This window comes from Lampris incognitus, chromosome 2, assembly GCF_029633865.1.
Source record: "Lampris incognitus isolate fLamInc1 chromosome 2, fLamInc1.hap2, whole genome shotgun sequence".
Taxonomy (NCBI): domain Eukaryota; kingdom Metazoa; phylum Chordata; class Actinopteri; order Lampriformes; family Lampridae; genus Lampris; species Lampris incognitus.
In genome coordinates this window covers 77,917,937-77,940,862 of record NC_079212.1, presented here as the reverse complement: position 1 = coordinate 77,940,862, position 22,926 = coordinate 77,917,937, and the positions used below count along the sequence as shown (strand labels likewise).

Here is a 22,926-nt window from a genome sequence, read left to right as displayed (position 1 = left end):
GAGGTTGTATGCCTGGAGCAACAGGTAGGTTGTATGCCTGGAGCAACAGGGAGGTTGTATGCCTGGAGCAACAGGGAAGTTGTTTGCCTGGAGCAACAGGGAGGTTGTATGCCTGGAGTAACAGGGAGGTTGTATCCCTGGAGCAAAAGGGAGGTTATATACCTGGAGCAACAGGGAGGTTGTATCCCTGGAGCAAAAGGGAGGTTATATACCTGGAGCAACAGGGAGGTTGTATGCCTGGAGCAACAGGGAGCTTGTATGCCTGGAGCAACAGGGAGGTTGTTTGCCTGGAGCAACAGGGAGGTTGTATGCCTGGAGCAACAGGGAGGTTGTATGCCTGGAGCAAAAGGGAGGTTGTATGCCTGGAGCAACAACGAGGTTGTTTGCCTGGAGCAACAAAAAGGTTGTATGCCTGGAGCAACAGGGAGGTTGTATGCCCGGAGCAACAGGGAGGCTGTATGCCTGGAGCAACAGGGAGGTTGTTTGCCTGGAGGTTGTTATATGTATGCCTGGAGCAACAGGGAGGTTGTTTGCCTGGAGCAAAAGGGAGGTTGTATACCTGGAGCAACAGGGAGGTTGTTTGCCTGGAGGTTGTTATATGTATGCCTGGAGCAAAAGGGAGGTTATATACCTGGAGCAACAGGGAGGTTGTGTGCCTGGAGCAACAGGGAGGTTGTTTGCCAGGAGCAACAGGGAGGTTGTATGCCTGGAGCAACAGGGATGTTGTTTGCCTGGAGCAACAGGGAGGTTGTTTGCCTGGAGCAACAGGGAGGTTGTATGCCTGGAGCAAAAGGGAGGTTGTATGCCTGGAGCAACAGGGAGGTTGTTTGCCTGGAGCAATAGGGAGGTTGTTTGCCTGGAGGTTGTTATTGTATGCCTGGAGCAACAGGGAGATTTTATGCCTGGAGCAAAAGGGAGGTTGTTTGCCTGGAGCAACAGGGAGGTTGTTTGCCTGGAGCAACAGGGAGGTTGTTTGCCTGGATCAACAGGGAGGTTGTATGCCTGGAGTAAAAGGGAGGTTATATACCTGGAGCAACAGGGATGTTGTATGCCTGGAGCAAAAGGGAGGTTGTTTGCCTGGAGCAACAGGGAGGTTGTTTGCCTGGATCAACAGGGAGGTTGTATGCCTGGAGCAAAAGGGAGGTTATATACCTGGAGCAACAGGGATGTTGTATGCCTGGAGCAACAGGGAGGTTGTTTGCCTGGAGCAACAGGGAGGTTGATTGCCTGGAGCAACAGGGAGGTTGTTTGCCTGGAGCAACAGGGAGGTTGTGTGCCTGGAGCAACAGGGAGGTTGTATGCCTGGAGCAAAAGGGAGGTTATATACCTGGAGCAAAAGGGATGTTGTATGCCTGGAGCAACAGGGAGGTTGTTTGCCTGGAGCAACAGGGAGGTTGATTGCCTGGAGCAAAAGGGAGGTTATATACCTGGAGCAACAGGGAGGTTGTATCCCTGGAGCAAAAGGGAGGTTATATACCTGGAGCAACAGGGAGGTTGTATGCCTGGAGCAACAGGGAGGTTGTATGCCTGGAGCAACAGGGAGGTTGTATGCCTGGAGCAACAGGGATGTTGTTTGCCTGGAGCAACAGGGAGGTTGTTTGCCTGGATCAACAGGGAGGTTGTATGCCTGGAGCAAAAGGGAGGTTATATACCTGGAGCAACAGGGATGTTGTATGCCTGGAGCAACAGGGAGGTTGTTTGCCTGGAGCAACAGGGAGGTTGATTGCCTGGAGCAACAGGGAGGTTGTTTGCCTGGAGCAACAGGGAGGTTGTGTGCCTGGAGCAACAGGGAGGTTGTATGCCTGGAGCAAAAGGGAGGTTATATACCTGGAGCAAAAGGGATGTTGTATGCCTGGAGCAACAGGGAGGTTGTTTGCCTGGAGCAACAGGGAGGTTGATTGCCTGGAGCAAAAGGGAGGTTATATACCTGGAGCAACAGGGAGGTTGTATCCCTGGAGCAAAAGGGAGGTTATATACCTGGAGCAACAGGGAGGTTGTTTGCCTGGAGCAACAGGGAGGTTGTATGCCTGGAGCAACAGGGAGGTTGTATGCCTGGAGCAACAGGGATGTTGTTTGCCTGGAGCAACAGGGAGGTTGTATGCCTGGAGCAACAGGGAGGTTGTATCCCTGGAGCAAAAGGGAGGTTATATACCTGGAGCAACAGGGAGGTTGTATCCCTGGAGCAAAAGGGAGGTTGTATACCTGGAGCAACAGGGAGGTTGTATGCCTGGAGCAACAGGGAGGTTGTATGCCTGGAGCAACAGGGAGGTTGTTTGCCTGGAGCAACAGGGAGGTTGTATGCTTGGAGTCACAGGGAGGTTGTATGCCTGGAGCAAAAGGGAGGTTGTATGCCTGGAGCAACAGGGAGGTTGTTTGCCTGGAGCAAGAAAAAGGTTGTATGCCTGGAGTCACAGGGAGGTTGTATGCCTGGAGCAACAGGGAGGTTGTTTGCCTGGAGCAACAGGGAGGTTGTTTGCCTGGAGGTTGTTATATGTATCCCTGGAGCAACAGGGAGGTTGTGTGCCTGGAGCAAAAGGGAGGTTATATACCTGGAGCAACAGGAGGTTGTTTGCCTGGAGCAACAGGGAGGTTGTTTGCCTGGAGCAACAGGGAGGCTTTTATGCCTGGAGCAACAGGGAGGTTGTGTGCCTGGAGCAACAGGGAGGTTGTATGCCTGGAGCAAAAGGGAGGTTCTATACCTGGAGCAACAGGGAGGTTGTATGCCTGGAGCAACAGGGATGTTGTTTGCCTGGAGCAACAGGGAGGTTGTATGCCTGGAGCAAAAGGGAGGTTGTATCCCTGGAGCAAAAGGGAGGTTATATACCTGGAGCAACAGGGAGGTTGTATCCCTGGAGCAAAAGGAAGGTTATATACCTGGGGGAACAGGGAGGTTGTATGCCTGGAGCAACAGGGAGGTTGTATGCCTGGAGCAACAGGGAGGTTGTATGCCTGGAGCAACAGGGAAGTTGTTTGCCTGGAGCAACAGGGAGGTTGTGTGCCTGGAGCAACAGGGAGGTTGTATCCCTGGAGCAAAAGGGAGGTTATATACCTGGAGCAACAGGGAGGTTGTATCCCTGGAGCAAAAGGGAGGTTATATACCTGGAGCAACAGGGAGGTTGTATGCCTGGAGCAACAGGGAGCTTGTATGCCTGGAGCAACAGGGAGGTTGTTTGCCTGGAGCAACAGGGAGGTTGTATGCCTGGAGCAACAGGGAGGTTGTATGCCTGGAGCAAAAGGGAGGTTGTATGCCTGGAGCAACAGCGAGGTTGTTTGCCTGGAGCAACAAAAAGGTTGTATGCCTGGAGCAACAGGGAGGTTGTATGCCTGGAGCAACAGGGAGGTTGTTTGCCTGGAGCAACAGGGAGGTTATATACCTGGAGCAACAGGGAGGTCGTTTGCCTGGAGGTTGTTATATGTATGCCTGGAGCAACAGGGAGGTTGTATGCCTGGAGCAAAAGGGAGGTTATATACCTGGAGCAACAGGGAGTTTGTTTGCCTGGAGGTTGTTATATGTATGCCAGGAGCAAAAGGGAGGTTAGATACCTGGAGCAACAGGGAGGTTGTATGCCTGGAGCAACAGGGAGGTTGTTTGCCAGGAGCAACAGGGAGGTTGTATGCCTGGAGCAACAGGGAGGTTGTTTGCCTGGAGCAACAGGGACGTTGTTTGCCTGGAGCAACAGGGAGGTTGTATGCCTGGAGCAAAAGGGAGGTTGTATGCCTGGAGCAACAGGGAGGTTGTTTGCCTGGAGCAATAGGGAGGTTGTTTGCCTGGAGGTTGTTATATGTATGCCTGGAGCAACAGGGAGATTGTATGCCTGGAGCAAAAGGGAGGTTATATACCTGAAGCAACAGGGAGGTTGTATGCCTGGAGCAACAGGGAGGTTGTTTGCCTGGAGCAACAGGGAGGTTGTTTGCCTGGAGCAACAGGGAGGTTTTATGCCTGGAGCAAAAGGGAGGTTATATACCTGGAGCAACAGGGATGTTGTATGCCTGGAGCAACAGGGAGGTGGTTTGCCTGGAGCAACAGGGAGGTTGTATGCCTGAAGCAAAAGGGAGGTTATATACCTGGAGCAACAGGGATGTTGTATCCCTGGAGCAACAGGGAGGTTGTATGCCTGGAGCAACAGGGAGGTTGTATGCGTGGAGCAACAGGGAGGTTGTTTGCCTGGAGCAACAAAAAGGTTGTATGCCTGGAGTCACAGGGAGGTTGTATGCCTGGAGCAACAGGGAGGTTGTTTGCCCGGAGCAACAGGGAGGTTGTTTGCCTGGACGTTGTTATATGTATCCCTGGAGCAACAGGGAGGTTGTATGCCTGGAGCAACAGGGAGGTTGTATGCCTGGAGCAACAGGGAGGTTGTGTGCCTGGAGCAACAGGGAGGTTGTTTGCCTGGAGCAAAAGGGAGGTTATATACCTGGAGCAACAGGGAGGTTGTATTCCTGGAGCAACAGGGAGGTTGTTTGCCTGGAGCAACAGGGAGGTTGTTTGCCTGGAGCAACAGGGAGGTTGTATATCTTGAGCAAAAGGGAGGTTATATACCTGGAGCAACAGGGAGGTTATATACCTGGAGCAAAAGGGAGGTTGTATACCTGGAGCAACAGGGAGGTTGTATGCCTGGAGCAACAGGGAGGTTGTATGCCAGGAGCAACAGGGAGGTTGTTTGCCTGGAGCAACAGGGAGGATGTGAGCTTGGAGTCACAGGGAGGTTGTATGCCTGGAGCAAAAGGGAGGTTGTATGCGTGGAGCAACAGGGAGGTTGTTTGCCTGGAGCAACAAAAAGGTTGTATGCCTGGAGTCACAGGGAGGTTGTATGCCTGGAGCAACAGGGAGGTTTTTTGCCTGGAGCAACAGGGAGGTTGTTTGCCTGGAGGTTGTTATATGTATCCCTGGAGCAACAGGGAGGTTATGTGCCTGGAGCAAAAGGGAGGTTATATACCTGGAGCAACAGGAGGTTGTTTGCCTGGAGCAACAGGGAGGTTGTTTGCCTGGAACAACAGGGAGGTTGTATGCCTGGAGCAACAGGGAGGTTGTTTGCCTGGAGCAACAGGGAGGTGCTTTGCCAGGAGCTACAGGGAGGTTGTATCTCTGGAGCAAAAGGGAGGTTATATACCTGGAGCAACAGGGAGGTTGTATCCCTGGAGCAAAAGGAAGGTTATATACCTGGGGGAACAGGGAGGTTGTATGCCTGGAGCAACAGGGAGGTTGTATGCCTGGAGCAACAGGGAGGTTGTATGCCTGGAGCAACAGGGAAGTTGTTTGCCTGGAGCAACAGGGAGGTTGTATGCCTGGAGCAACAGGGAGGTTGTATCCCTGGAGCAAAAGGGAGATTATATACCTGGAGCAACAGGGAGGTTGTATCCCTGGAGCAAAAGGGAGGTTGTATACCTGGAGCAACAGGGAGGTTGTATGCCTGGAGCAACAGGGAGGTTGTATGCCTGGAGCAACAGGGAGGTTGTATGCCTGGAGTCACAGGGAGGTTGTATGCCTGTAGCAACAGGGAGGTTGTTTGCCTGGAGCAACAGGGAGGTTGTTTGCCTGGAGCAACAAAAAGGTTGTATGCCTGGAGTCACAGGGAGGTTGTTTGCCTGGAGCAACAGGGAGGTTGTTTGCCTGGAGCAAAAGGGAGGTTGTATGCCTGGAGCAACAGGGAGGTTGTTTGCCTGGAGCAACAGGGGGTTGTTTGCCTGGAGCAACAGGGAGGTTGTTTGCCTGGAGGTTGTTATATGTATCCCTGGAGCAACAGGGAGGTTGTGTGCCTGGAGCAAAAGGGAGGTTATATACCTGGAGCAACAGGAGGTTGTTTGCCTGGAGCAACAGGGAGGTTGTTTGCCTGGAGCAACAGTGAGGTTGTATGCCTGGAGCAACAGGGAGGTTGTGTGCCTGGAGCAACAGGGAGGTTGTATGCCTGGAGCAAAAGGGAGGTTATATACCTGGATCAACAGGGAGGTTGTATGCCTGGAGCAACAGGGAGGTTGTTTGCCTGGAGCAACAGGGAGGTTGTTTGCCTGGAGCAACAGGGAGGTTGTATGCCTGGAGCAAAAGGGAGGTTGTATGCCTGGAGCAACAGGGAGGTTGTTTGCCTGGAGCAATAGGGAGGTTGTTTGCCTGGAGGTTGTTATATGTATGCCTGGAGCAACAGGGAGGTTGTATGCCTGGAGCAAAAGGGAGGTTATATACCTTGTGCAACAGGGAGGTTGTTTGCCTGGAGGTTGTTATATGTATGCCTGGAGCAACAGGGAGATTGTATGCCTGGAGCAAAAGGGAGGTTATATACCTGGAGCAACAGGGAGGTTGTATGCCTGGAGCAACAGGGAGGTTGTTTGCCTGGAGCAACAGGGAGGTTGTTTGCCTGGAGCAACAGGGAGGTTGTATGCCTGGAGCAAAAGGGAGGTTATATACCTGGAGCAACAGGGAGGTTGTATGCCTGGAGCAACAGGGAGGTTGTTTGCCTGGAGCAACAGGGAGGTTGATTGCCTGGAGCAACAGGGAGGTTGTTTGCCTGGAGCAACAGGGAGGTTGTGTGCCTGGAGCAACAGGGAGGTTGTATGCCTGGAGCAAAAGGGAGATTATATACCTGGAGCAACAGGGATGTTGTATGCCTGGAGCAACAGGGAGGTTGTTTGCCTGGAGCAACAGGGAGGTTGTATGCCTGGAGCAAAAGGGAGGTTATATACCTGGAGCAACAGGGAGGTTGTATCCCTGGAGCAAAAGGGAGGTTATATACCTGGAGCAACAGGGAGGTTGTATGCCTGGAGCAACAGGGAGGTTGTATGCCTGTAGCAACAGGGAGGTTGTATGCCTGGAGCAACAGGGATGTTGTTTGCCTGGAGCAACAGGGAGGTTGTATGCCTGGAGCAACAGGGAGGTTTTATCCCTGGAGCAAAAGGGAGGTTATATACCTGGAGCAACAGGGAGGTTGTATCCCTGGAGCAAAAGGGAGGTTATATACCTGGAGCAACAGGGAGGTTGTATGCGTGGAGCAACAGGGAGGTTGTTTGCCTGGAGCAACAGGGAGGTTGTATGCCTGGAGCAACAGGGAGGTTGTATCCCTGGAGCAAAAGGGAGGTTATATACCTGGAGCAAAAGGTAGGTTATATACCTGGAGCAACAGGGAGGTTGTTTGCCTGGAGGTTGTTATATGTATGCCTGGAGCAACAGGGAGGTTGTATGCCTGGAGCAAAAGGGAGGTTATATAACCTGGAGCAACAGGGAGGTTGTATGCCTGGAGCAACAGGGAGGTTGTATGCCTGGAGCAACAGGGAGGTTGTGTGCCTGGAGCAACAGGGAGGTTGTATGCCTGGAGCAACAGGGAGGTTGTTTGCCTGGAGCAACAGGGAGGTTGTTTGCCTGGAGCAACAGGGAGGTTATATACCAGGAGCAACATGGAGGTAGTATGTCTGGAGCAACAGAGCAACAGGGAGGTTGTATGCCTGGAGCAACAGAGCAACAGGGAGGTTGTATACCAGGAGCAACATGGAGGTAGTATGTCTGGAGCAACAGAGCAACAGGGAGGTTGTTTGCCTGGAGCAACAGGGAGGTTGTATGCTTGGAGTCACAGGGAGGTTGTATGCCTGGAGCAAAAGGGAGGTTGTATGCCTGGAGCAACAGGGAGGTTGTTTGCCTGGAGCAACAGGGAGGTTGTATGCTTGGAGTCACAGGGAGGTTGTATGCCTGGAGCAAAAGGGAGGTTGTATGCCTGGAGCAACAGGGAGGTTGTTTGCCTGGAGCAAGAAAAAGGTTGTATGCCTGGAGTCACAGGGAGGTTGTATGCCTGGAGCAACAGGGAGGTTGTTTGCCTGGAGCAACAGGGAGGTTGTTTGCCTGGAGGTTGTTATATGTATCCCTGGAGCAACAGGGAGGTTGTGTGCCTGGAGCAAAAGGGAGGTTATATACCTGGAGCAACAGGAGGTTGTTTGCCTGGAGCAACAGGGAGGTTGTTTGCCTGGAGCAACAGGGAGGCTTTTATGCCTGGAGCAACAGGGAGGTTGTGTGCCTGGAGCAACAGGGAGGTTGTATGCCTGGAGCAAAAGGGAGGTTCTATACCTGGAGCAACAGGGAGGTTGTATGCCTGGAGCAACAGGGATGTTGTTTGCCTGGAGCAACAGGGAGGTTGTATGCCTGGAGCAAAAGGGAGGTTGTATCCCTGGAGCAAAAGGGAGGTTATATACCTGGAGCAACAGGGAGGTTGTATCCCTGGAGCAAAAGGAAGGTTATATACCTGGGGGAACAGGGAGGTTGTATGCCTGGAGCAACAGGGAGGTTGTATGCCTGGAGCAACAGGGAGGTTGTATGCCTGGAGCAACAGGGAAGTTGTTTGCCTGGAGCAACAGGGAGGTTGTGTGCCTGGAGCAACAGGGAGGTTGTATCCCTGGAGCAAAAGGGAGGTTATATACCTGGAGCAACAGGGAGGTTGTATCCCTGGAGCAAAAGGGAGGTTATATACCTGGAGCAACAGGGAGGTTGTATGCCTGGAGCAACAGGGAGCTTGTATGCCTGGAGCAACAGGGAGGTTGTTTGCCTGGAGCAACAGGGAGGTTGTATGCCTGGAGCAACAGGGAGGTTGTATGCCTGGAGCAAAAGGGAGGTTGTATGCCTGGAGCAACAGCGAGGTTGTTTGCCTGGAGCAACAAAAAGGTTGTATGCCTGGAGCAACAGGGAGGTTGTATGCCTGGAGCAACAGGGAGGTTGTTTGCCTGGAGCAACAGGGAGGTTATATACCTGGAGCAACAGGGAGGTCGTTTGCCTGGAGGTTGTTATATGTATGCCTGGAGCAACAGGGAGGTTGTATGCCTGGAGCAAAAGGGAGGTTATATACCTGGAGCAACAGGGAGTTTGTTTGCCTGGAGGTTGTTATATGTATGCCAGGAGCAAAAGGGAGGTTAGATACCTGGAGCAACAGGGAGGTTGTATGCCTGGAGCAACAGGGAGGTTGTTTGCCAGGAGCAACAGGGAGGTTGTATGCCTGGAGCAACAGGGAGGTTGTTTGCCTGGAGCAACAGGGACGTTGTTTGCCTGGAGCAACAGGGAGGTTGTATGCCTGGAGCAAAAGGGAGGTTGTATGCCTGGAGCAACAGGGAGGTTGTTTGCCTGGAGCAATAGGGAGGTTGTTTGCCTGGAGGTTGTTATATGTATGCCTGGAGCAACAGGGAGATTGTATGCCTGGAGCAAAAGGGAGGTTATATACCTGAAGCAACAGGGAGGTTGTATGCCTGGAGCAACAGGGAGGTTGTTTGCCTGGAGCAACAGGGAGGTTGTTTGCCTGGAGCAACAGGGAGGTTTTATGCCTGGAGCAAAAGGGAGGTTATATACCTGGAGCAACAGGGATGTTGTATGCCTGGAGCAACAGGGAGGTGGTTTGCCTGGAGCAACAGGGAGGTTGTATGCCTGAAGCAAAAGGGAGGTTATATACCTGGAGCAACAGGGATGTTGTATCCCTGGAGCAACAGGGAGGTTGTATGCCTGGAGCAACAGGGAGGTTGTATGCGTGGAGCAACAGGGAGGTTGTTTGCCTGGAGCAACAAAAAGGTTGTATGCCTGGAGTCACAGGGAGGTTGTATGCCTGGAGCAACAGGGAGGTTGTTTGCCCGGAGCAACAGGGAGGTTGTTTGCCTGGACGTTGTTATATGTATCCCTGGAGCAACAGGGAGGTTGTATGCCTGGAGCAACAGGGAGGTTGTATGCCTGGAGCAACAGGGAGGTTGTGTGCCTGGAGCAACAGGGAGGTTGTTTGCCTGGAGCAAAAGGGAGGTTATATACCTGGAGCAACAGGGAGGTTGTATTCCTGGAGCAACAGGGAGGTTGTTTGCCTGGAGCAACAGGGAGGTTGTTTGCCTGGAGCAACAGGGAGGTTGTATATCTTGAGCAAAAGGGAGGTTATATACCTGGAGCAACAGGGAGGTTATATACCTGGAGCAAAAGGGAGGTTGTATACCTGGAGCAACAGGGAGGTTGTATGCCTGGAGCAACAGGGAGGTTGTATGCCTGGAGCAACAGGGAGGTTGTTTGCCTGGAGCAACAGGGAGGATGTGAGCTTGGAGTCACAGGGAGGTTGTATGCCTGGAGCAAAAGGGAGGTTGTATGCGTGGAGCAACAGGGAGGTTGTTTGCCTGGAGCAACAAAAAGGTTGTATGCCTGGAGTCACAGGGAGGTTGTATGCCTGGAGCAACAGGGAGGTTTTTTGCCTGGAGCAACAGGGAGGTTGTTTGCCTGGAGGTTGTTATATGTATCCCTGGAGCAACAGGGAGGTTATGTGCCTGGAGCAAAAGGGAGGTTATATACCTGGAGCAACAGGAGGTTGTTTGCCTGGAGCAACAGGGAGGTTGTTTGCCTGGAGCAACAGGGAGGTTGTATGCCTGGAGCAACAGGGAGGTTGTTTGCCTGGAGCAACAGGGAGGTGCTTTGCCAGGAGCTACAGGGAGGTTGTATCTCTGGAGCAAAAGGGAGGTTATATACCTGGAGCAACAGGGAGGTTGTATCCCTGGAGCAAAAGGAAGGTTATATACCTGGGGGAACAGGGAGGTTGTATGCCTGGAGCAACAGGGAGGTTGTATGCCTGGAGCAACAGGGAGGTTGTATGCCTGGAGCAACAGGGAAGTTGTTTGCCTGGAGCAACAGGGAGGTTGTATGCCTGGAGCAACAGGGAGGTTGTATCCCTGGAGCAAAAGGGAGATTATATACCTGGAGCAACAGGGAGGTTGTATCCCTGGAGCAAAAGGGAGGTTGTATACCTGGAGCAACAGGGAGGTTGTATGCCTGGAGCAACAGGGAGGTTGTATGCCTGGAGCAACAGGGAGGTTGTATGCCTGGAGTCACAGGGAGGTTGTATGCCTGTAGCAACAGGGAGGTTGTTTGCCTGGAGCAACAGGGAGGTTGTTTGCCTGGAGCAACAAAAAGGTTGTATGCCTGGAGTCACAGGGAGGTTGTTTGCCTGGAGCAACAGGGAGGTTGTTTGCCTGGAGCAAAAGGGAGGTTGTATGCCTGGAGCAACAGGGAGGTTGTTTGCCTGGAGCAACAGGGGGTTGTTTGCCTGGAGCAACAGGGAGGTTGTTTGCCTGGAGGTTGTTATATGTATCCCTGGAGCAACAGGGAGGTTGTGTGCCTGGAGCAAAAGGGAGGTTATATACCTGGAGCAACAGGAGGTTGTTTGCCTGGAGCAACAGGGAGGTTGTTTGCCTGGAGCAACAGTGAGGTTGTATGCCTGGAGCAACAGGGAGGTTGTGTGCCTGGAGCAACAGGGAGGTTGTATGCCTGGAGCAAAAGGGAGGTTATATACCTGGATCAACAGGGAGGTTGTATGCCTGGAGCAACAGGGAGGTTGTTTGCCTGGAGCAACAGGGAGGTTGTTTGCCTGGAGCAACAGGGAGGTTGTATGCCTGGAGCAAAAGGGAGGTTGTATGCCTGGAGCAACAGGGAGGTTGTTTGCCTGGAGCAATAGGGAGGTTGTTTGCCTGGAGGTTGTTATATGTATGCCTGGAGCAACAGGGAGGTTGTATGCCTGGAGCAAAAGGGAGGTTATATACCTTGTGCAACAGGGAGGTTGTTTGCCTGGAGGTTGTTATATGTATGCCTGGAGCAACAGGGAGATTGTATGCCTGGAGCAAAAGGGAGGTTATATACCTGGAGCAACAGGGAGGTTGTATGCCTGGAGCAACAGGGAGGTTGTTTGCCTGGAGCAACAGGGAGGTTGTTTGCCTGGAGCAACAGGGAGGTTGTATGCCTGGAGCAAAAGGGAGGTTATATACCTGGAGCAACAGGGAGGTTGTATGCCTGGAGCAACAGGGAGGTTGTTTGCCTGGAGCAACAGGGAGGTTGATTGCCTGGAGCAACAGGGAGGTTGTTTGCCTGGAGCAACAGGGAGGTTGTGTGCCTGGAGCAACAGGGAGGTTGTATGCCTGGAGCAAAAGGGAGATTATATACCTGGAGCAACAGGGATGTTGTATGCCTGGAGCAACAGGGAGGTTGTTTGCCTGGAGCAACAGGGAGGTTGTATGCCTGGAGCAAAAGGGAGGTTATATACCTGGAGCAACAGGGAGGTTGTATCCCTGGAGCAAAAGGGAGGTTATATACCTGGAGCAACAGGGAGGTTGTATGCCTGGAGCAACAGGGAGGTTGTATGCCTGTAGCAACAGGGAGGTTGTATGCCTGGAGCAACAGGGATGTTGTTTGCCTGGAGCAACAGGGAGGTTGTATGCCTGGAGCAACAGGGAGGTTTTATCCCTGGAGCAAAAGGGAGGTTATATACCTGGAGCAACAGGGAGGTTGTATCCCTGGAGCAAAAGGGAGGTTATATACCTGGAGCAACAGGGAGGTTGTATGCGTGGAGCAACAGGGAGGTTGTTTGCCTGGAGCAACAGGGAGGTTGTATGCCTGGAGCAACAGGGAGGTTGTATCCCTGGAGCAAAAGGGAGGTTATATACCTGGAGCAAAAGGTAGGTTATATACCTGGAGCAACAGGGAGGTTGTTTGCCTGGAGGTTGTTATATGTATGCCTGGAGCAACAGGGAGGTTGTATGCCTGGAGCAAAAGGGAGGTTATATAACCTGGAGCAACAGGGAGGTTGTATGCCTGGAGCAACAGGGAGGTTGTATGCCTGGAGCAACAGGGAGGTTGTGTGCCTGGAGCAACAGGGAGGTTGTATGCCTGGAGCAACAGGGAGGTTGTTTGCCTGGAGCAACAGGGAGGTTGTTTGCCTGGAGCAACAGGGAGGTTATATACCAGGAGCAACATGGAGGTAGTATGTCTGGAGCAACAGAGCAACAGGGAGGTTGTATGCCTGGAGCAACAGAGCAACAGGGAGGTTGTATGCCTTGAGCAACAGGGAGGTTGTATGTCTGGAGCAAAATGGAGGTTATATACCAGGAGGAACAGGGAGGTTGTATGCCTGGAGCAACAGAGCAACAGGGAGGTTGTATGCCTGGAGCAACAGGGGAATCATCTAATTCCCTGGCACAATAGAAAACCAGCAGCACTGGTAGTATCCAGGGGCTGGGCTGAGAGCCACTGGCCTACAGCAACCAAACAGACAGGTTGCAGTTAGGATCCACATTTTCCCCACTACTTGGGCTCTAAAATGGGCCACATCTGCCAAATGGTGATGATATTTTGAGCTAGTTTACTGTTCGGCTTCTATCACATAGGGTTAGGGCTAACCTTAAGTCAAGATGTAAAAAAAAAAAGAAGCCGATATGAGCTTTTGGAGCAGACCCGTCAATACCTCAGTTTAAGGTTGTTTTTTCTACTGTATTTACTGCCCTTTATTATTTCCTTTCTGCCTCTGCCTACCTGAGCTAACCCGGTGTGTTTCTGTCTCTCTCTCCTCAGGGAACCAGTGTCTTATCGCCCATATTGCATATTGGCTCAGTTATCGTGTTGGCTATGATGATATACAAGAAATCTGCTGTCCAGCTATTTGAGAAACATCCCTGTCTTTATATACTGGCGTTTGGCTTTGTTTCAGCCAAAATTACCAATAAATTAGTTGTAAGTCAACTACTGTGCTTCCATTACCATGGTGTCTGAGATTCCATGAGGAATGCGCCTCGTGATGCTTACTCTCCGTGGTTATTTTGTGTATTCATAGGTGGCGCACATGACAAAAAGTGAGATGAATCTTCATGATTTAGCATTCCTTGGACCAGGGCTCCTCTTCCTGGATCAGTATTTTAACAGCTTTGTTGACGAGTACCTGGTGCTATGGATTGCCTTGGTAAGTACACACATAAAAAACTGAGGGCTCACGTCATTGATAACTATTTGTATACAACTGTCTTTGATCATTTCAGAATGATGCAAAACAAAAGACAAATGAACAAATAGAGTTGCAAGCAGGAATTAGGAGCCAAACAAAAATGCAGACATTTTCATATGTAGTGGAGTTCATGTTAGTTCATGTTAGCCAAGCTGTACCTTGAGACTTGAACTCAAATAAGACTCGAGTCACGACCATCAGGACTCGCAGCTCAACTTGGGCTTGTCTTCTGTGACACTTGAACTGACTTTGAAACATGACTGCTTTAGGACTTGAGACTTGAAAGCAGTACCTTGATCAGATGTTCACCCTATAAAACCCTGAAGCAATTTTTAATCAGAAAATAATGCATTTTAAATGCATCACTGTAGCAACACATAATGTAATAACACCGCATTATGTAGCAACTCAGAAAAAGGTAATAAAGTTTCACTTCATTGTGTAATAACACCTGCAGTGTGCAGTAATCCGCCCCATACGTAATAAAATTCCCCGGATTTTATAATAAATTGCAGTTAATAATAATTGCAGTTATTACAAAATACAGGAGTTTCACTTTTTTGGGGGGGGATTTCCCCCCCCTTTTTCTCCCCAATTGTACTCGGCCAATTACCCCACTCTTCCGAGCCGTCCCAGTCGCTGCTCCAGCCCCTCTGCTGATCCGGGGAGGGCTGCAGACTACCACATGCCTCCTTTGATACATGTGGAGTCACCAGGCGCTTCTTTTCACCTGACAGTGAGTGGTTTCACCAGGGTCATGTAAAACGTGGGAGGATCACACTATTCCCCCCAGTTCCCCCTCCCCCCCGAACAGGCGCCCCGACCGACCAGAGGAGGCGCTAGTGCAGCGATCAGGACACATACCCACATCCGGCTTCCCACCCACAGACACGGCCAATTGTGTCTGTGGGGACGCCCGACCAAGCCGGAGATAACACGGGGATTCAAACTGGTGATCCCCGTTTTGGTAGGCAATGGAATAGACCGCTACGCTACCCGGACGCCAGGGAATTTGTTGAATGAAAATGTAATATGGTGCAATATGTAATAACCAACCAATATGGATGTCTTCATTCATAAAAATGCATAGAAAAAACAATGTTTGTTCTAAGCATCTTAGCATGAATCATACTTACTATACACATTCGTTTTAAAAAGACACTGTAAGTTCAGTAGGTTCATACTATCTTTGGTCAAAACTACATCAAGTGTCACTGTATTCCGTAGCTTAATAGAAACTGTACTTGAGGGTTCATACAGATACTGTTATACTGACACAAACATCAATGTACTGGTACACACACACAGCTCTGCCATTAAGCAATCAGGATTATGCAAATTTTATACAGAAAAAGAGACAAAAAATAGTTACCCAACAAAAGACCAATATGGAACATTAAATTCTTTCAAATTCTTTATTCTCTCAATGCCCAATTATGTTACATTTAGGCAAAGACCATGTATCATACTGTAGTGGTCAAAAACACTATGGATGAATATTTAGACTATTAAGTATTATCTTTAATTATGTTAAAGTATTTAGTAGGATTTTCCAGAAAAATCAATGTTTAGACTCATACAAAAATAATCTCTCTCAATCATCACTTATGACCCACTAGACGTGTGTGGCGGTGTCTGTATCTACAGAAAAACAGTCCTGTGTGTATAATGTCTTCTTTTTCTTAGTTTGCTGTTTACGGGACGTTTCTCAGCATTAAACTTTGGCCAGCAGGACTCTATAAAAACATAGCAACCGGGTGCCAGATCGAGACTGTAAACACGCATCCAAGAGGCAGCTACAACAATGGTGGACAGAGCACCAAAAAGATGCAAATATAGCGAGGTGAAGCATCAAGCGGAAGAAGCTCGTTCCAAAACGAGAGTGAATCTGGGGTCGGCTTTCACTCGTTGGCAAGCACTGAAGGAGAGGATGGGGATGAAGAGTGACTCAGAGTTGGCCTGTACACTGGGATGTGTTCTGGATGAACAGCAAACCAGAGTTGTCCTGTACACTGGAATGTACTCTGGATGAAGAGTGACCCAGAGTTGGCCTGTACACTGGGATGTGTTCTGGATGAACAGCGACACAGTTAGCCTGTACATTGGGATGTGTTCTGGATGAACAGTGACACAGAGTTAGCCTGTACACTGGGATGTGTTCTGGATGAAGAGCAACTCAGAGTTGGCCTGTACTCTGGGATGTGTTCTGGATGAAGAACGACACGGAGTTGGCCTGTACACTCGGATGTGTTCTTGATGAAGAGAAACGTGAAATTGGCCTGTACCCTGGGATGTGTTCTGGATAAAGAGCGACTCAGAGTTGGCCTATACAGTGGGGATGTGTTCTGGATAAAGAGCAACTCAGAGTTGGCCTGTACTCTGGGATGTGTTCTGGATGAAGAGCAACTCAGAGCTGGCCTGTACTCTGGGATGTGTTCTGGATAAACAGCGAGGCGGAGTTGGCTTGTACATTAGGATGTGTTCTGGATAAAGAGCGACCCAGAGTTGGCCTGTACACTTGGATGTGTTCTGGATAAAGAGAGACTCAGAGTTGGCCTCTACAATGGGATGTGTTCTGGATGAAGAGCAACATTGAGTTGGCTTGTACAATAGGATGTGTTCTGGATGAAGAACAACTCAGAGTTGGCCTGTACTCTGGGATGTGTTCTGGATGAAGAACGACACGGAGTTTGCCTGTACTCTGGGGTGTGTTCTGGATGAACAGCGAGGCGGAGTTGGCTTGTACATTAGGATGTGTTCTGGATAAAGAGCGACCCAGAGTTGGCCTGTACATTGGGATGTGTTCGGGATAAAGAGAGACTCAGAGTTGGCCTATACAATGGGATGTGTTCTGGATGAAGAGCAACCCAGAGTTGGTCTATACACTGGGATATGTTCTGGATGAAGAAAAACTCAGAGTTGGCCTGTACATTGGGATGTGTTCTGGAAGAAGAGCAACCCAGAGTTGGCCTATACACTGGGATGTGTTCTGGATAAAGAGCAATTCAGAGCTGGCCTGTACTCTAGGATGTGTTCTGGATGAAGATCAACTCAGAGTTGGCCTGTACTCTGGGATGTGTTCTGGATGAAGAACGACACGGAGTTGGCCTGTACACTCGGATGTGTTCTGGATGAAGAGCAACGTGAAATTGGCCTGTACTCTGGGATGTGTTCTGGATAAAGAGCGACTCAGAGTTGGCCTATACAGTGGGATGTGTTCTGGATGAATAGCAACCCAGAGTTGGCCTATACACTGGGATGTGTTCTGGATAAAGAGCAACTCAGAGTTGGCCTGTACTCTGGGATGTGTTCTGGATGAAGAGCAACTCAGAGCTGGCCTGTACTCTGGGATGTGTTCTGGATAAACAGCGAGGCGGAGTTGGCTTGTACATTAGGATGTGTTCTGGATAAAGAGTGACCCAGAGTTGGCCTGCACACTTGGATGTGTTCTGGATAAAGAGAAACTCAGAGCTGGCCTATACAATGGGATGTGTTCTGGATGAAAAGCAACATTGAGTTGGCTTGTACAATAGGATGTGTTCTGGATGAAGAACAACTCAGAGTTGGCCTGTACTCTGGGATGTGTTCTGGATGAAGAACGACACGGAGTTTGCCTGTACTCTGGGGTGTGTTCTGGATGAACAGCGAGGCGGAGTTGGCTTGTACATTAGGATGTGTTCTGGATAAAGAGCGACTCAGAGTTGGCCTATACAGTGGGATGTGTTCTGGATGAAGAGCAACCCAGAGTTGGCCCTATACACTGGGATGTGTTCTGGATAAAGAGCGACTCAGAGTTGGCCGGTAAACTGGGATGTGGTCTGGATGAAAGCAACGTGAAATTGGCCTATACTCTGGGATGTGTTCTAGATAAAGAGCGACTCAGAGTTGGCCTGTACACTGGGATGTGTTCTGGATAAAGAGCGACCCAGAGTTGGCCTGTACAAGGTGATGTGTTCTGGATAAAAAGCAACGGGAAATTGGCCTGTACACTGGGATGTGTTCTGGATGAAGAACGACATGGAGTTGGCCTGTACTCTGGGATGTGTTTTGGATGAACAGCGAGGCGGAGTTGGCTTTTACACTGGGATGTGTTCTGGATAAAGAGCAACTCAGAGTTGGCCTATACAGTGGGATGTATTCTGGATGAAGAGCAACCCAGAGTTGGCCTATACACTGGGATGTGTCCTCGATAAAGAGCGACCCAGATTTGGCCTGTACACTGGGATGTTTTCTGGATGAAAAGCAACTCAGAGTTGGCCTGTACACTGGGATGTGTTCTGGATGAAGAGCGACTCAGAGTTGGCCTGTATACTGGGATTTGTTCTGGATGAAGAGCAACTCAGAGTTGGCCTGTACTCTGGGATGTGTTCTGGATGAAGAACGACAGGGAGTTTGCCTGTACTCTGGGATGTGCTCTGCATGAACAGCGAGGCGGAGTTGGTTTGTACATTAGGATGTGTTCTGGACAAAGAGCGACCCAGAGTTGGCCTGTACTCTGGGATGTGTTCTGGATGAAGAACGACACGGAGTTTGCCCTTACTCTGGGATGTGTTCTGGATGAACTGCGAGGCGGAGTTGGCTTGTACATTAGGATGTGTTCTGGATGAAGATCAACTCAGAGTTGCCCTTTACACTAGGATGTGTTCTGGATGAATAGCGAGGCGGGGTTGGCTTTTACATTAGGATGTGTTTTGGATAAAGAGTGACCCAAAGTTGGCCTGTACACTGGGATGTGTTCTGGATAAAGAGAGACTCAGAGTTGGCCTATACAATGGGATGTGTTCTGGATGAAGAGCAACATGGAGTTGGCTTGTACACTAGGATGTGTTCTGGATGAAGAGCAACCCAGAGTTGGCCTATGCACTGGGATGTGTTCTGGATAAAGAGCAACTCAGAGTTGGCCTGTACTCTGGGATGTGTTCTGGATAAAGAGCAACTCAGAGTTAGCCTATACAGTGGGATGTGTTCTGGATGAAGAGCAACCCAGAGTTGGCCTATACACTGGGATGTGTTCTAGATAAAGAGCAACTCAGAGTTGGCCTGTACTCTGGGCTGTGTTCTGGATGAAGAGCAACTCAGAGTTGGCTTGTACTCTGGGATGTGTTCTGGATGAAGAACGACATGGAGTTGGCCTGTACACTGGGATGTGTTCTGGATGAAGAGCAACCTGAAATTGGCCTGTACCCTGGGATGTGTTCTGGATAAAGAGCGACTCAGAGTTGGCCTATACAGTGGGATGTGTTCAGGATGAAGAGCAACCTATAGTTGGCCTATACACTGGGATCTGTTCTGGATAAAGAGAGACTCAGAGTTGGCCTGTACTCTGGGATGTGTTCTGGATGAAGAGCAACATTGAATTGGCCTGTACTCTGGGGTGTGTTCTGGATGAACAGTGAGGCGAAGTTGGCTTGTACATTAGGATGTGTTCTGGATAAAGAGCGACCCAGAGTTGGCCTGTACATTGGGATGTGTTCTGGATGAAGAACGACACGGAGTTTGCCCGTACTCTGGGATGTGTTCTGGATGAACTGTGAGGCGGAGTTGGCTTGTACATTAGGATGTGTTCTGGATGAAGAGCAACTCAGAGTTGCCCTTTACACTAGGATGTGTTCTGGATGAATAGCGAGGCGGGGTTGGCTTTTACATTAGGATGTGTTTTGGATAAAGAGCGACCCAAAGTTGGCCTGTACACTGGGATGTGTTCTGGATAAAGAGAAACTCAGAGTTGGCCTATACAATGGGATATGTTCTGGATGAAGAGCAACATGGAGTTTGCTTGTACACTAGGATGTGTTCTGGATGAAGAGCAACCCAGAGTTGGCCTATGCACTGGGATGTGTTCTGGATAAAGAGCAACTCAGAGTTGGCCTGTACTCTGGGATGTGTTCTGGATAAAGAGCAACTCAGAGTTAGCCTATACAGTGGGATGTGTTCTGGATGAAGAGCAACCCAGAGTTGGCCTATACACTGGGATGTGTTCTAGATAAAGAGCAACTCAGAGTTGGCCTGTACTCTAGGATGTGTTCTGGATGAAGAGCAACTCAGAGTTGGCTTGTACTCTGGGATATGTTCTGGATGAAGAACGACATGGAGTTGGCCTGTACACTGGGATGTGTTCTGGATGAAGAGCAACCTGAAATTGGCCTGTACCCTGGGATGTGTTCTGGATAAAGAGCGACTCAGAGTTGGCCTATACAGTGGGATGTGTTCAGGATGAAGAGCAACCTATAGTTGGCCTATACAGTGGGATGTGTTCTGGATAAAGAGCGACCCAGAGTTGGCCTGTACATTGGGATGTGTTCTGGATGAAGAGCAACCCAGAGTTGGCCTATACACTGGGATGTGTTCTGGATAAAGAGCGACTCAGAGTTGGCCTGTACACTGGGATGTGTTCTGGATGAAAAGCAACGTGAAATTGTCCTGTACTCTGGGATGTGTTCTGGATAAAGAGCGACACAGAGTTGGCCTATACACTGGGATGTGTTCTGGATGAAAAGCAACCCAGAGTTGGCCCTATACACTGGGATGTGTTCTGGATAAAGAGCGACCCAGAGTTGGCCTGTACATTGGGATGTGTTCTGGATAAAGAGAGACTCAGTGTTGGCCTATACAATGGGATGTGTTCTGGATGAAGAGCAACCCAGAGTTGGTCTATACACTGGAATGTGTTCTGGATAAAGAGCGACTCAGAGTTGGCCTGTACTCTGGGATGTGTCCTGGATAAAGAGCGACCCAGAGTTGGCCTGTACACTGGGATGTTTTCTGGATGAAATGCAACGTGAAGTTGGCCTGTACACTGGGATATGTTCTGGATGAAGAGCGACTCAGAGTTGGCCTGTATACTGGGATTTGTTGTGGATAAAGAGCAACCCAGAGTTGGCCTATACACTGGGATGTGTTCTGGATGAAGAGCAACCCAGAGTTGGACTATACACTGGGATGTGTTCTGGATAAAGAGCGACTCAGAGTTGGCCTGTACACTGGGATGTGTTCTGGATGAAAAGCAACGTGAAATTGGCCTGTACTCTGGGATGTGTTCTAGATAAAGAGCGACCCAGAGTTGGCCTGTACTCTGGGATGTGTTCTGGATGAAGAGCAACTCAGAGTTGGCCTATACAATGGGATGTGTTCTGGATGAAGAGCAACCCAGTGTTGGTCTATACACTGGAATGTGTTCTGGATAAAGAGCGATTCAGAGTTGGCCTGTACACTGGGATGTGTTCTGGATGAAAAGCAACGTGAAATTGGCCTGTACTATGGGATGTGTTCTGGATAAAGAGCGACTCAGAGTTGGCCTGTACATTGGGATGTGTTCTAGGTAAAGAGAGACTCAGAGTTGGCCTATACAATGGGATGTGTTCTGGATGAAGAGCGAACCCAGAGTTGGCCCTATACACTGGGATGTGTTCTGGATAAAGAGCGACTCAGAGTTGGCCTATACAGTGGGATGTGTTCTGGATAAAGAGCGACCCAGAGTTGGCCTGTACACTTGGATGTGTTCTGGATAAAGAGAGACTCAGAGTTGGCCTATACAATGGGATGTGTTCCGGATGAAAAGCAACATTGAGATGGCTTGTACAATAGGATGTGTTCTGGATGAAGAGAGACTCAGAGTTGGCTTGTGCAATAGGATGTGTTCTGGATGAAGAGAGACTCAGAGTTGGCCTGTACACTGGGATGTGTTCTGGATAAAGAGCAACTCAGAGTTGGCCTATACAGTGGGATGTGTTCTGGATGAAGAGCAACCCAGAGTTGGCCTGTACTCTGGGATGTGTCCTGGATAAAGAGCGACCCAGAGTTGGCCTGTACACTGGGATGTGTTCTGGATGAAAGCAACGTGAAATTGGCCTGTACTCTGGGATGTGTTCTAGATAAAGAGCGACCCAGAGTTGGCCTGTACTCTGGGATGTGTTCTGGATGAAGAACGACACGGAGTTTGCCCGTACTCTGGGATGTGTTCTGGATGAACAGCGAGGCGGAGTTGGCTTGTACATTAGGATGTGTTCTGGATGAAGAGCAACTCAGAGTTGCCCTTTACACTAGGATGTGTTCTGGATGAATTGCGAGGCGGAGTTGGCTTTTACATTAGGATGTGTTTTGGATAAAGAGCAACCCAGAGTTGGTCTATACACTGGGATGTGTTCTGGATGAAGAGCAACCCAGAGTTGGACTATACACTGGGATGTGTTCTAGATAAAGAGCGACCCAGAGTTGGCCTGTACTCTGGGATGTGTTCTGGATGAAGAACGACACGGAGTTTGCCCGTACTCTGGGATGTGTTCTGGGTGAACAGCGAGGCGGAGTTGGCTTGTACATTAGGATGTGTTCTGGATGAAGAGCAACTCAGAGTTGGCCTATACAATGGGATGTGTTCTGGATGAAGAGCAACCCAGAGTTGGTCTATACACTGGAATGTGTTCTGGATAAAGAGCGAGTCAGAGTTGGCCTGTACACTGGGATGTGTTCTGGATGAAAAGCAACGTGAAATTGGCCTGTACTATGGGATGTGTTCTGGATAAAGAGCGACTCAGAGTTGGCCTGTCCATTGGGATGTGTTCTAGGTAAAGAGAGACTCAGAGTTGGCCTATACAATGGGATGTGTTCTGGATGAAGAGCGAACCCAGAGTTGGCCCTATACACTGGGATGTGTTCTGGATAAAGAGCGACTCAGAGTTGGCCTATACAGTGGGATGTGTTCTGGATAAAGAGCGACCCAGAGTTGGCCTGTACACTTGGCTGTGTTCTGCATAAAGAGAGACTCAGAGTTGGCCTATACAATGGGATGTGTTCCGGATGAAAAGCAACATTGAGATGGCTTGTACAATAGGATGTGTTCTTGATGAAGAGAGACTCAGAGTTGGCTTGTACAATAGGATGTGTTCTGGATGAAGAGAGACTCAGAGTTGGCCTGTACACTGGGATGTGTTCTGGATAAAGAGCAACTCAGAGTTGGCCTATACAGTGGGATGTGTTCTGGATGAAGAGCAACCCAGAGTTGGCCTGTACTCTGGGATGTGTCCTGGATAAAGAGCGACCCAGAGTTGGCCTGTACACTGGGATGTTTTCTGGATGAAATGCAATGTGAAGTTGGCCTGTACACTGGGATGTGTTCTGGATGAAGAGCGACTCAGAGTTGGCCTGTATACTGGGATTTGTTGTGGATGAAGAGCAACTCAGAGTT

The 22,926-nt window shown here is 49.8% G+C and overlaps 1 protein-coding gene across 1 annotated transcript in view; it reads left to right on the top strand.

The window, feature by feature from the left end:
• cept1b (choline/ethanolamine phosphotransferase 1b) overlaps positions 1-22,926 on the top strand; it is a 508,560-nt gene that overhangs the window by 237,652 nt on the left and 247,982 nt on the right. Inside the window, exons 8-9 of the mRNA XM_056274388.1 lie at positions 13,319-13,477; positions 13,578-13,703. Of these exons, the coding sequence (XP_056130363.1) occupies positions 13,319-13,477; positions 13,578-13,703 (285 nt within the window). The remainder of the gene's footprint in view (positions 1-13,318; positions 13,478-13,577; positions 13,704-22,926) is intronic.